This window comes from Bufo gargarizans, chromosome 7, assembly GCF_014858855.1.
Source record: "Bufo gargarizans isolate SCDJY-AF-19 chromosome 7, ASM1485885v1, whole genome shotgun sequence".
In the NCBI taxonomy this organism is placed as follows: Eukaryota; Metazoa; Chordata; class Amphibia; order Anura; family Bufonidae; genus Bufo; species Bufo gargarizans.
The window spans coordinates 135,126,198-135,138,977 of NC_058086.1; the positions used below are offsets into that span (position 1 = coordinate 135,126,198).

At 45.1% G+C, this 12,780-nt stretch overlaps 1 protein-coding gene across 1 annotated transcript in view; it reads right to left on the minus strand.

The window, feature by feature from the left end:
- Window positions 1-875: 875 nt before the first annotated feature.
- OLFM3 (olfactomedin 3) overlaps window positions 876-12,780 on the minus strand; it is a 203,627-nt gene continuing 191,722 nt past the window's right edge. The window contains exons 5-6 of the mRNA XM_044302423.1: window positions 3,814-3,920; window positions 876-1,553 (exon numbers count right to left, since the gene is read on the minus strand). Of these exons, the coding sequence (XP_044158358.1) occupies window positions 876-1,553; window positions 3,814-3,920 (785 nt within the window). The remainder of the gene's footprint in view (window positions 1,554-3,813; window positions 3,921-12,780) is intronic.

Genomic DNA, 12,780 nt, shown 5'->3' on the forward strand with positions numbered 1-12,780 from the left:
AGTTGTGATAGGGAGAGAGCTGCAGAAGAAAGGACACACATCCTCTGAGTTGTGATAGGGAGAGAGCTGCAGCAGAAAGGACACACATCCTCTAAGTTGTGATAGGGAGAGATCTGCAGCAGAAAGGACACACATGCTCTAAGTTGTGATAGGGAGAGAGCTGCAGTAGAAAGGACATACCCCCAAGTTGTGATAGGGAGAGAGCTGCAGTAGAAAGGACATACCCCCAAGTTGTGATAGGGAGAGAGTTGAAGCAGAAAGGAATTGCCTCTTGAGAAAGCACACAGCCCTGAGCTGCCAGCCTGAAGAGAATCAAACAAAGCAACTGGAGCAATGAAGGGGTAGCTCTGGATTCATGTATGGTACAGGGCTGGTGCTAGCTTTGTTAGAGATTGTCATGTACTATATGATGTCTGATTTTTATTTTTTACATCAATCATGGGATAACCTCTTTAAGTACTTTAAGTATAAGTGTCTGACATAAATCTGATTAAACATATCTATGATCTGTACTTCTCATTGTGAATTACTTGACTGATGTTTTTTTCTTACACTGTAATAAATGCCAATCCCTTCTTTTCCATTTTTTTTTTATCCATCCCACATCAATGGGATGAACTGAACTTGTAATATACATCCTCTGAATGTCAGACTGTCATGGATATGGTGGGTTCCCCAGGCACTACAGTATGCTGCCAAAGACATTTAACCACAAAGCACACAAGAAAGAAAGAGCTGACAAAGAAAGTGTATAAAAGGAAAAGACACCATAGACCAATAAGAAACATTAAGAAAGTAACAAATCCAGTACATGAGCAACAGATTATTGAGAGATGAGCGAAGGACCCTGTGTGATTGGCAAGTTGAGCTGCAGTTCACACATCACCATCTGTTTTAATGATGTGAAAAAGCGTAACATTGAAGAGCACCTGGTGTCCATTATTCCAGGCATAGAGGGCGCGGTCCCGAGCATTGTAATCCAGCATTGATATATGAAAGTACTGATTGTGGAAGGGGATGTCCATGTACTCATATAAAGAGGACTTGGTTGAATATGAGTAGTAGACCTTGGCACCAGTGAGATGGTTGTTGGTGACATACAATGTGCCACAAATCATGAAGGATTCTCCAGCACTCCTTTTGGGGTATCCTGTACTCCAGCTCTTAACAACTTCTAGAGTATCTTGTCGAAGCTGGCTTATGACAATATTCCCGGCATTCTGGTTGGTAGCATACACAGCCCACAGACCAAACTCATCGGCCATCAAGTCAATGTCAGAGTAGCCACCCCAAGTGTAAGGATAAACATTGTTGAAACCGGCATTGTCCAAGCTACGCTGGGCCAGGATTTTCCCCATATTGAAGCTGTACTTAATGATGATGTTGCTCTGATACTTGTTGAAGAAGAGTGAACCATTGTACACCAGATGACTAGTGCCGGCCCATTTAACTGGTAAGGTGTAAGTCCGGGATTCTGCTCCTGTGACAAAATCTGCCAGTGACTTGTACTCCCGAACTATTTTGCTTGTTGTGAATCCTTCCATATACCAGACCTATGAAGCAAATAGAAACATTTTTTATTACTTCATCGAGCCCTTTTTCATATTTTATCCAGATGTGGATGAGCACATAAAACATGATTAATAAAGTATTAATATAGTGAAACTTCTCCTAAAGACAACCTCTTTGAGAAGACCATCCCCTTATAAAGACCATATTTCATGTGACAGATTTTCAATTCCGCCATCCTGGAAGATCATATTTCAATGCAATGTTGGATGGTGTCTCAAGGAAATGTCACAGTATCTAAAAATTGCCAAATGATTTCTAACTAGGGTATTTAGTTTAGTGATCCCATAATTTAAAGGGGATTTCTCACAAAGAATTAAAAAAAATTGTATTTACACTTAGGCTAATTTCATATTAGCGTTTTCAATTCCGCTATTGAGATGCATCATAGGATCTCAATAGCGGATGAAAAGGCTTCACTTTTGTACCCGTTCATTGTCAATGGACACAAAACTGAACGAAACAGAATTCACCAAAATGAATTCCGTTCAGTTTGGTTGCACTCCCATCGTGGACAGAATAACACTGCAAGCAGCGTTTTTCTGTCCGCTATGTCGTGCAGAGAAAGACAGATCCGTCCTGACTCACAATGTAACTCAATGAGGATGGATCCATTTTCTCTGACACAATAGAAAACGGATCCGGCACCTATTGACTTTCAATGGTGTTGATGATGGATCCGTCATGGCTATATATGACATAATACAACTGGATCCGTTCATGACGGATGCATGCGGTTGTATTATTGTAACGGAAGCGTTTTTTCAGATCCAGGATGGATCTGCAAAAAATGCTAGTGTGAAAGTAGCCTTATTCGAAAAATGGTTATATCTCCAGATATTTCAGGAGTAATGTTAGCATAGCGCCACTTGTTGTTGAACAGTATTGAATAGCCTTTCTGTGTGTACTTCAGAAAATGCGCCAAATTGGATGCACATGCACAGTCTTGCTCCTTAGGGTATGTAGACGGATCTGTGAAAAGCCTCCTATTTTGAAGCTGGAGCATCTTTTCTGCTTCCCGGAAGAGATAGTGAGCAAGTAATAAGAGAGTGAGACAGTATTACTTTAATTACACTCATTTCACATGTCCTCTAAGCAGCAGAGAAGATGTTGCAGCTTCACCACACCAGGAATAGTGTTGATCACGAATATTAGAATTTTGAATTTTTATTGCGAATATAGGTACTTCGAAAATTCACGAATATTTTGAATATAGTTATATATTCGTAATTTCGAATATTCAATTTTTTTATGATTTTTTATTTTATTTTATTTTTTTAAACTCAGTACACATGATCCCTTCCTGCTTCTAGCTTGTGGGCCAATAAGAAGGCTGCAATATACTTGACTTTAGGAGTAGTAGTATTAGAGAAAGAAGATTATAACACTATATTAGCTAAATTGCTCTAAATTCGTTTTTTGAATATTCGCTATATTGCTATATATTCTTGTTTTAGAATATTACGAATATTCGAAAAACTGTTATAGCAATATAGCGAATATTCGAAAAAAATCAAATATAGAGCAATTTAGCTAATATAGTGCTATAATCTTCTTTGTCTAATAGTTGTAAGTTGAAAAATTCGCAATAAAAATTTGAATCCGAAAATTCGAATTACGGAAATTTGCATATTACAAACTAATTACTTGCCGATTTTTCAAGAAAAAAAATTGTGAATTTTCGAATATTCGACAAATATTCTAAAAAATATTCGCGAAATATCGCGAATTCGAATATGACCCCTGCCGCTCATCACTAACCAGGAATCCCACACACACCTGAAGGTGCAGAGAGAGAGGCAAGACTGAGCATGTGTGTCCACCTTGGAACATTCACTGAAGTGGACACAGAAAGAAACAACTGGTTGTGGGGATACTCTAATACAAATCTGGGAATATGACAATGACAAACATTTGTAATGTGCTTTTCTCACAGAGACTCAAAGTGCAAGGATAGTTGCGTGGCTGGGTCCACATCTTGGGAAGTCAGTGGCTGCCATATAGGCGCTCGAAGCGAAGACACAACTACGTATATCTGGGGATATGAGCATTTTATGAATAAGTGTAAATACAAACTTGTTTACAATTATGAGCTGGGTTTTGTTCTAAATATTTTCATGGGGTAACCCCTTACGTCCAGACTGTATGTAAGAAATGTGATTATGATATATAGTATTTACTGTATATAGGATGTCTACTCTTTAATACATTGTTCTCCTGTGTATCAGCAATCCCAATACATACACGATTGTTTTTCTCAGATGCTACAGGATCTGTCATCCAGGCTCCAAATCGTGGCCCAGATGCCTTCACTGTAATAGGTCCGGTAATCTTCATGAGCTTTCCACATGCTAGAACAAAAAAATATCATAGTTATAAAAACAAGAGCTGCAACTGGTTTGAAATCGTTTTCTTAGGAAACATATTGTCACGGCTGAGGATGGGGAAAATCCTCAGCCGTGCGATGCCAGAAGATGTAAACCACTGCTCGGCCAGGACGAGAGAATTAGGGAGCCGGTCACCTCCTAACGCATCCCTAATCCGTCCCTAACTCCTAGCTGCATGGGCTGACCTTGAAGGTAGGAGGGCCCATGCTCAGGAACCTCGGATCCCTACTCACCCTCTATCGGTCCCTGAACTAGGAGTGAAGGGTAAGACGACCTGTTCCTTCTGGACACGGAGGAACAGGAGTCTCACTGGCCAAGCTGCAGGAAAAAGGGGAACAGAAACAGGCCTATGGATATGGCAGGTGAACTGCACTAGTACCAGCCACCTGCCACAGCCTTGCTGACTGTATCCGTGTGCAGGCAAGCTGAAGTCCACAACAATACAAATAGAACTCAGCACACACACATCCACACACACAGGAACCCAGATCCATAGCTGCACTGAATAATAAAGAAAAACATCAACTTAAACATCTCACATAAACTTAAACTTATGACCACAAGGGTGGCCCCCACTGGCAGATGAAATAAGACAGAGGCTACTCCAGCTAGCCATGGCTGAAGTACCCCCCAGACACGTGCTGAACACTGAGGCTTTATAGGTCCAAGTGGCCACACCCAACAAAGACACCCAGTGTTCACACACACAGAAGGGAATTAACCCTTCAAACACAAGGGAAGGGAAGACACTTAAAGGAGAATATTCACATAAACCACACACTTCACCTGTTGCCGCGGGCAACGGCATGTGTGGCAATCATTTCCTGGGGATCAGCCATAGGGCTGAGACACTGCCACCACACGCACTCAACACCACACGTTGCCACGGACAACCAAATGAAGGAAAGTGTCACACAACATACCATAGGCCGTGACACATATCTACTGAACCTATCTGCTTTCACTTTCTCATTATAGGGAATGGAACGCAAATTGATGGGGGGAAACTTTTATTTTATTTTAGTGCAACAGAAAATGTAAAAAAAGTGAAAGGGTCTGAATACCTTTTGCAAGCATTATCTATCTATCTATCTATCTATCTATCTATCTATCTATCTATCTATCATATCTCTGTATCTATCTATCTATCTCTGTATCTATCTATCTATCTATCTATCTATCTATCTATCTATCTGCCTCTATCTCTTATCTATCTATCTCTGTATCTATCTATCTATCTATCTCTATCTCTTATCTATCATATCTCTGTATCTATCTATCTATCTATCTATCTATCATATCTCTGTATCTATCTATCTCTATCCATCTATCTATCTGTCTCTATCTCTTATCTATCTATCTCTGTATCTATCTATCTGTCGCTATCTCTTATCTATCATATCTCTGTATCTGTCTATCTATCTGCTAGCTATCTATCTATCTGCTATCTATCTATCTATTTGCGATCTATCTATCTATCTATCTATCTATCTATCTATCTATCTATCTATCTATCCATCATTATAGGTATGTTTTGAACTGAAAACCTGCCTTGATATTTATAGGTCTCGCCCACATGGAGTTACCGGTATGTGTTATCCTGATTTCCACGTGAATTCCTCATGGAATCCACCTCCCATTGTTTTCAGAGGGAGTCTGTGGTTTAGTTCATGTGGTCATGGTTTATCTCAGCTCGGCTTTCCAGACCATTCCAAGGAAGGACATAGCCTTTCTTAGTGTGGATTCTATGTGGATAGCACCGGAAACTATGCTGGGTGCCACGCCAGATTCATTGCATTCAAACTTCAAAACTGTGTCGGATGGAAACCATGCCAAAATCCATGTTAAAAAACCCGATATAGCGCCATTTAACGTCTTGATGACTGCATATTTTTCTCTTTGACATTTTTATGATGTTTCGTTCCCTACGGCTATCAAACACGGAACACGTTGAAATGCTAAAAATTCTAAAACTAGTTCTGTCATCTGTGAACTGCGTAAATGAGAATATAGACATGTGCGTTCACTAAGATTGCTATTAGCATTAAAATATCTGCAAAACCATCCCAACGATGGCATGTAAAAATATGAACTTACACTTTTATAGCCTTCTGTTTGTGGCTGCTTCAAAATCATCAACACAGGCAGCAAGTCAAACAAGGCATCACATATTGTGTGTCCTTTTCCCCACAGGCCACCAGTAATAGAGAATCATTTGTGTAAAATAATGCTGATTATCTTGGCGGCTGCCTCAATTTATGGCAGAGACCCCCCCCCCCCCATGCTCTGGGAACACGCAGGTTGAGCACAGCAGCACAGGACTTTAAAGATTAGATTGCAGCTTTCATTACTATATTTTTTAGATCTAATCAGACCTGAGCTCTTAGCGCAGCGACAGCCCCCCCCCCCCCCCCTCTTTTTCATGAAGCGGTTTCCCACCTTTTGTATTAACAATAGATATTAAGAAAATCCATGCCTTCCAAACAATCTCCTATAACCATTAAACACTTAATCTCCCGCTGTGTACAGAAATTAAGCAGGCATGTCTACTTTATTACAGCGGGATTCCTGCTTCTTCTGTGTCTTTAGCGTACGTGCCAAAGTTTTAATACAACTTCACAGGAGAGCAATCATAACTGCTGAACAGAGACAAGAAATGAACTGTTCAGCCATGTCACTCCTCACATTTCCCGATAGTTAATGCAAATTGAATTCAATCACTTAATGGCTGGAAACAGAAAGGTGTTTGATAAAGTGATTTAAAAAGGTTCACTGGAATAATGCCACTAAATGTTATACTGATAAATGGCATTTTCTTCCCAAAAGAAACAACCTCTGCTGTATGGTATGGTCCTGAAGAAACAGCAGGGGTTGTCAAAGCCACGCCCCCATTCAATGCTCTGCAGTGATTGGCTACAGTTACAGAACCCCGAGGTCACTGATGCCCCCCCCGCTGTCACCGTCCTGCGTATCATTTGCTGACTCTATCGGGGACATTTATCTAAACTGGTGTAAAGGCAAAATGGCTTATTAGCAACCAATCAGATTCCACCTTTTATTTACCAAAGGCGCTCTCAAAAATGAAAAGTGGAATCTGATTGGTTGCTATGGGTAACAAAGTCACTTTTCTTAACTTCTAATTAATATTCTTTATTTTTTTTAGAAATCTCCTTCTATGTTTCCTTGCACAGGTTTTTAAGTATATTCTGCACGTCTTGATTTTTTTTTCTGTGTAATATCTGGAAGAATGAGAGACAAGAGACTGGAGCGCTGGCAAAAATGTACCTGTAAAACGCATCAGCCAGGAATCATGGATTTTGGTCCGGTTGGTGGAACGATTTGTCTGGTAATACTGTGGTAGTTCCGACCATAAAAGATTGCAATAAATGACACGGACTAATTAGCTAGGATGAATTTGGGTCGAGTTAGTGGGGCGATTTGTGTGGTTAATTACAGCAACCGAGGCTAGGTCTACACGACAACATTTGTCACGCGACATTTTGTTGCACAAATGTTGCGCGACAATATTTATAATGGCAGTCTACGGTGTCGCACTGCAACATGCAACATGCGATTCGAGATGGATATTTCTGCGAACGTCGCGTCACAGTCGCAGCATGTCGCATGTTGCAGTGTGACACCATAGACTGCCATTATAAAAATTGTTGCGCGACATTGGTGCAACAAAATGTCGCGCAACAAATGTTGTAGTGTAGTTGTGCCCTATCTGTTGCTCGACTTATTGTCACGCGACAAATGTCGTCGCGTAGACCTAGCCTTAGGCTACATTCACACGCATGTATTTTGTTTTTGTGTTGGTGCTTTGAGTGCTGGTTGCAGAGTGCGATTGCATTTGTGTTTTTGCGTTTGTATCTGTATTTCGCCATAGCAATGTGCACCTGCATAGGGTTGTGCTGACTGAACCCCCCACATTATTTTGTTTTTGTGTCCGTTGCATTTTTTATTTGCGGACAGGATGAGGACCCATTCATTTCAATAGGTCCGCAAAAAATGCAGACAGTACACCGTGTGCTATCCACATCCGTATGTCCGTTCCGTAGCCCCGCAAAAAAGATAGAACATGTCCTATTCCTATTCCCCTCTATTTTTCGGACAAGGATAGGCACTGTAACAATGGATCCGCAAAAAAAAACGGATGCCATATGGACGTTTCCGCAATTTGTGGACCACCAAACACACGCTCATGTGAATGTAGCCTTAGGCTACTTTCACACTAGTGTTTTAGCTGGATCCGGCAGGGTTCAGCAAAAACGCTTCCGTTACTAATTATACAACTATCTGCATCTGTAATGAACCTGTTGTATTATCTTTAACATAGCCAAGACGGATCCATCATGAACTCCATTAAAAAGTCAATGGGGAACGGATCCGTTTTCTATTGTGTCTTGCTCCGCATCCCAGCGGTTTGCTCTCCAGTATGAGAACGGAACGGAATGCATTTTGGAGAATTCCGTTTTGTTCAGTTACGTTTTGTCCCCAATGACGATGAATGGGGACAAAACGGAAGAGTTTGACGGATCCTCTGACGGATCTCAATAACGGGAAAATATTAACGCTAGTGTGAAAGTAGCCTTAAAGGGGTTGGCCACCCTAAGTATCTAAAATCCAAAGTGCCCTAGACAATAGCCAAAACCATGAAGTATTTCTATCATGTGACATGTACTGGCTATATATCATCTTTCTAACCTGTTCTCCATGGCACACTTCCCTGGAGGAGCTCCTCAGACTGGCTGTGTGGGAGGAGCAGCTGCAAAGTGAAAGTAAAAATCCCACCATGCATTGCAGCAAGCATGTTCAGAGGAGCTAGCTAGCCCACAAGCTAGCCCCATTCACATTCACTGATGCCCAGCACGCTACATTTTCTGTCCAGCCGCCTCTCTGCATGTTTGTTGTGCTGCAGCCACATCTCCAACCTGTCCCCATTAAAGTGAATGGGGCCAGAGCGGACTTCCAGCGGCACTTGTGGGCTACTTGTTAGCACGGATCACTGTATACAGTGTACAGCGGGTCGCGCATCTCTATATGCAGATCACCATATACAGAATGCAGGAAGGAGAGGGTACACAATTATAGATGGTGAGACCAGTGACTGCTGCTGATATCACTGACCTCAGCCATACTGACAGCTCACGAGGGGTTAAAGCCCCTGAACTGTTGGTCTGGCTGTAATATCATGTCTGTGATAAGATCAGGACAGACACTGGGATTGCTCACAGTTTGTGGTCCACAGCGCTTCCCCCGCTCTGCTACTGATTATCCCCCCTGTGAAGTGAGTATTCACATCTTGAACATTTCTGTCAGAAATATCCAGAATACCTCTTCTTAAGAACAATTTATATAACGATCATCCTCCTGAGAAGGGGGTGTGACCACTTGACTCACCTTTATTACATCCTTTTGGAGTGGCGCCTCTAATAGTGTTTTCTTTTGAACCAGGTTACGGTTGGAAACAGGGCCGGTGCAAGGATTTTTGTCAACACAAGCGAATCTACATTTTGGCGCGTTTCCCCCTATCATTTCACATTTCTGCCCCTCATGATTCATGTCCATTTCTTGCCCCCCCCCCATGTGCTAATATAGTGCCATCCTCTCCCTCTGCCCTCTAATATCCCAGTATAAAGTGCCTCTCTCCTCCCCCCTCCATGTTCCAGTATCATGGTGCCAATAGCCCCCTCCCCCCAGTAAAGTATCAGTCCGGTATAAAAAAAAACACTTTTATACTTACCTCCATGTCAGCGATGCAAAGCGGGCCTCTTCCGGCCTGTGCTCCCACCAGCCTCTAGTGTTGAAGATTTGGTGCTCGTGTTCTTATTTAGCCTGTCTTTCAGAAAAGTTTCTCCTTACATCAGAGGCAAGGCATTTACCCACACAGCTATGAGAGCTGTATAGCCAGTTACTTGAAAAAAAATATATATAAGACTTCTACTGTAGATAACTTTGATACCTAGTGTACATCCATACACATGACAGCTGCCCCAGTACACTGTGTATGGATGTAGCAGTGCTGGGTGTGTTGGGGCAGCTGTGATGTGAAAGGTCGTGAGTTTGAATCCCAGGTGAAACTTTTCTGAAAGCCATGCTAAATGAGATTTAAAGGGATTCTGTCACCAAGTCTGGGGCTATAGAGATGCGGACATGCACGGCTAGATCGCCACTAGCATGTCTGCAATATACCTGTCCTATAGGGCTGTGTGCTTTTATTTTCTTTAAAAAAGGATTTTAGAGATATGTAAATTAGTCTTGTAGGTGCCCAAGGGGCTGTACTAACCTTCCTGGTGCCCAGCCACGCCCGCCTGTGAAGGAGCCCAGCACTGCCTATGTCCTCCGAATCTCCTCCTTTCATCAACGGTAGAGTACCATAATCTCACGATGCGCGAGCTCGCGCATGAGCAGTGCCGGTATAGTTTTCCTTTCCTGTGCTGGCATCAGCCTCAGGGAAAGAACTGCGCATGCGCGAGGTCGCGCATCGCGAGATTACGGCAATCTATCGTTGATGAAAGGAGAAGATTCGGAGGACATAGGCGGTGCTGGGCTCCTTCACAGGCGGGCGTGGCTGGGCACGGCTGGGCACCAAGAAGGTTCGTATAGCCCCTTGGGCACCTACAAGACTAATTTACATATCTCTAAAATCCTTTTTTAAAGAAAATAAAAGAACACAGCCCTATAGGACAGGTATATTGCGGACATGCTAGCGGCGATCTAGCCGTGCATGTCCGTATCTCTATAGCCCAAAACTTGGTGACAGAATCCCTTTAAATACACCAGGGTCTCGTAGCTCAAAGCCTGTAAGCTGTGTGCCGCTCGCTCTGTGACTGAGACAGTGATGGCCGGGCTGCGGGGCAAGTGCAAGTTAGCAAGTTAATTGTTTGCCGCCCCCCCCCCTTCTCTGCGCCCTCAAGCAGCCGCTTGGGCTGCCTTATGATAGAGTCGGCCCTGGTTGGAACCATCCCCTATGGCACCACCAGACCGATTTCACCCACTATCTGTCTCTGTCTATTGGGAATGAAAAATCTTTTTTTCAACTTCCCTTAACACTGCCTTCCCTCAATTTTTATTGAAATGTACCTAGATTGTGGTGCCATTTAATTGTACTTTACCACCACTACAATTTTCTTCACCCTCCTGGCGCCTTGCTCCAGGGCACTTTGCCCTGGTAGATCCACTTAACCTCTTTTTTCTCTACTCAATCTCTCTGCTACATCCTCACATGTTGGCAGGATCCTCTCAGTACAGAGGAAACAAAAGGGGGCAGAGCCTGCAGTCAGATCAGCCATCATAGCTTTCCCTCAGTCTCCCTTTCTTCTGCAAAAGTTTCTTTATTTTAGCTTTTAACAAGTATCCCTGCTAAGCCCCTGCCTGCCCTGCACAGCCAGGAGTGCCAGTCACAGAAGGAAAGCACCTCTGATAGAAGCAGGGTGCTTTAGGACTCAGACAGCAGCACACTGCTTCAGGCATGGACAAGGTATCTCCTCCATGGCAGGTGCAGGGATGGACAGAAAGGCAGCTGTGAGAGCAGGACAGGAGGGGGGTGATGAGAGCAGGGCAGGAGGGGGCGTGGTGAAAGCAGGATGGGGGGGTGTGGTGAGAGCAGGACAAGAGGGGTAGTGGAGAGAGCAGGACAGGAAGGGGCGTGGTGAGAGCAGGACAGGAGGGGGCGTGGTGAGAGATGGACAGGAGCGGGCGTGGTGAGAGATGGACAGGAGGGCCGTGGTGATAGCAGAACAGGAGGGGGCATGGTGAGAGCAGAACAGGAGGGGGCATGGTGAGAGCAGGACAGGATGGGAGTGGTGAGAGCAGGACAGGAGGGGGCGTGGTGAGAGCAGGACAGGAGGGGGCGTGGTGAGAGCAGGACAGGAGGGGGCGTGGTGCGAGCAGGACAGGAGGGGGCGTGGTAAGAGCAGGACAGGAGGGGGCGTGATGAGAGCAGGGCGGGGGGTGTGGTGAGAGCAGGATAGGAGTGGGAGTGGTGAGAGCAGGACAGGAGGGGGCGTGGCGAGAGCTGGACTGGAGGGGGCGTGGTGAGAGATGGACAGGAGGGGGCGTGATGAGAGCAAAACAGGAGGGGGCGAGGTGAGAGCAGGACAGGAGGGGGCATGGTGCAAGCAGGACAGGAGGGGGCATGGTGAGAGCAGGACAGGAGGGGGCGTGGTGAGAGCAGGACGGGGGGGCGTGGTGAGAGCAGGACAGTAGGGGGCGTGGTGAGAGCAGGACGGGGGGGCATGGTGAGAGCAGGACAGGAGGGGGTGTGGTGAGAGCTGGACTGGAAGGGGCATGGTGAGAGCTGGACAGGAGGGGGCGTGGTGAGAGATGGACAGGAGGGGGCGTGGTGAGAGCAGGACAGGAGGGGGCGTGGTGAGAGATGGACAGGAGCGGGCGTGGTGAGAGATGGACAGGAGGGGCATGGTGATAGCAGAACAGGAGGGGGCATGGTGAGAGCAGAACAGGAGGGGGCATGGTGAGAGCAGGACAGGATGGGAGTGGTGAGAGCAGGACAGGAGGGGGCGTGGTGAGAGCAGGACAGGAGGGGGCGTGGTGAGAGCAGGACAGGAGGGGGCGTGGTGCGAGCAGGACAGGAGGGGGCGTGGTAAGAGCAGGACAGGAGGGGGCGTGATGAGAGCAGGGCGGGGGGTGTGGTGAGAGCAGGATAGGAGTGGGAGTGGTGAGAGCAGGACGGGGGGGGGCGTGGTGAAAGCAGGACAGGAGGGGGAGTGGTGAGAGATGGACAGGAGGGGGCGTGGTGAGAGCAAAACAGGAGGGGGCGAGGTGAGAGCAGGACAGGAGGGGGCATGGTGCAAGCAGGACA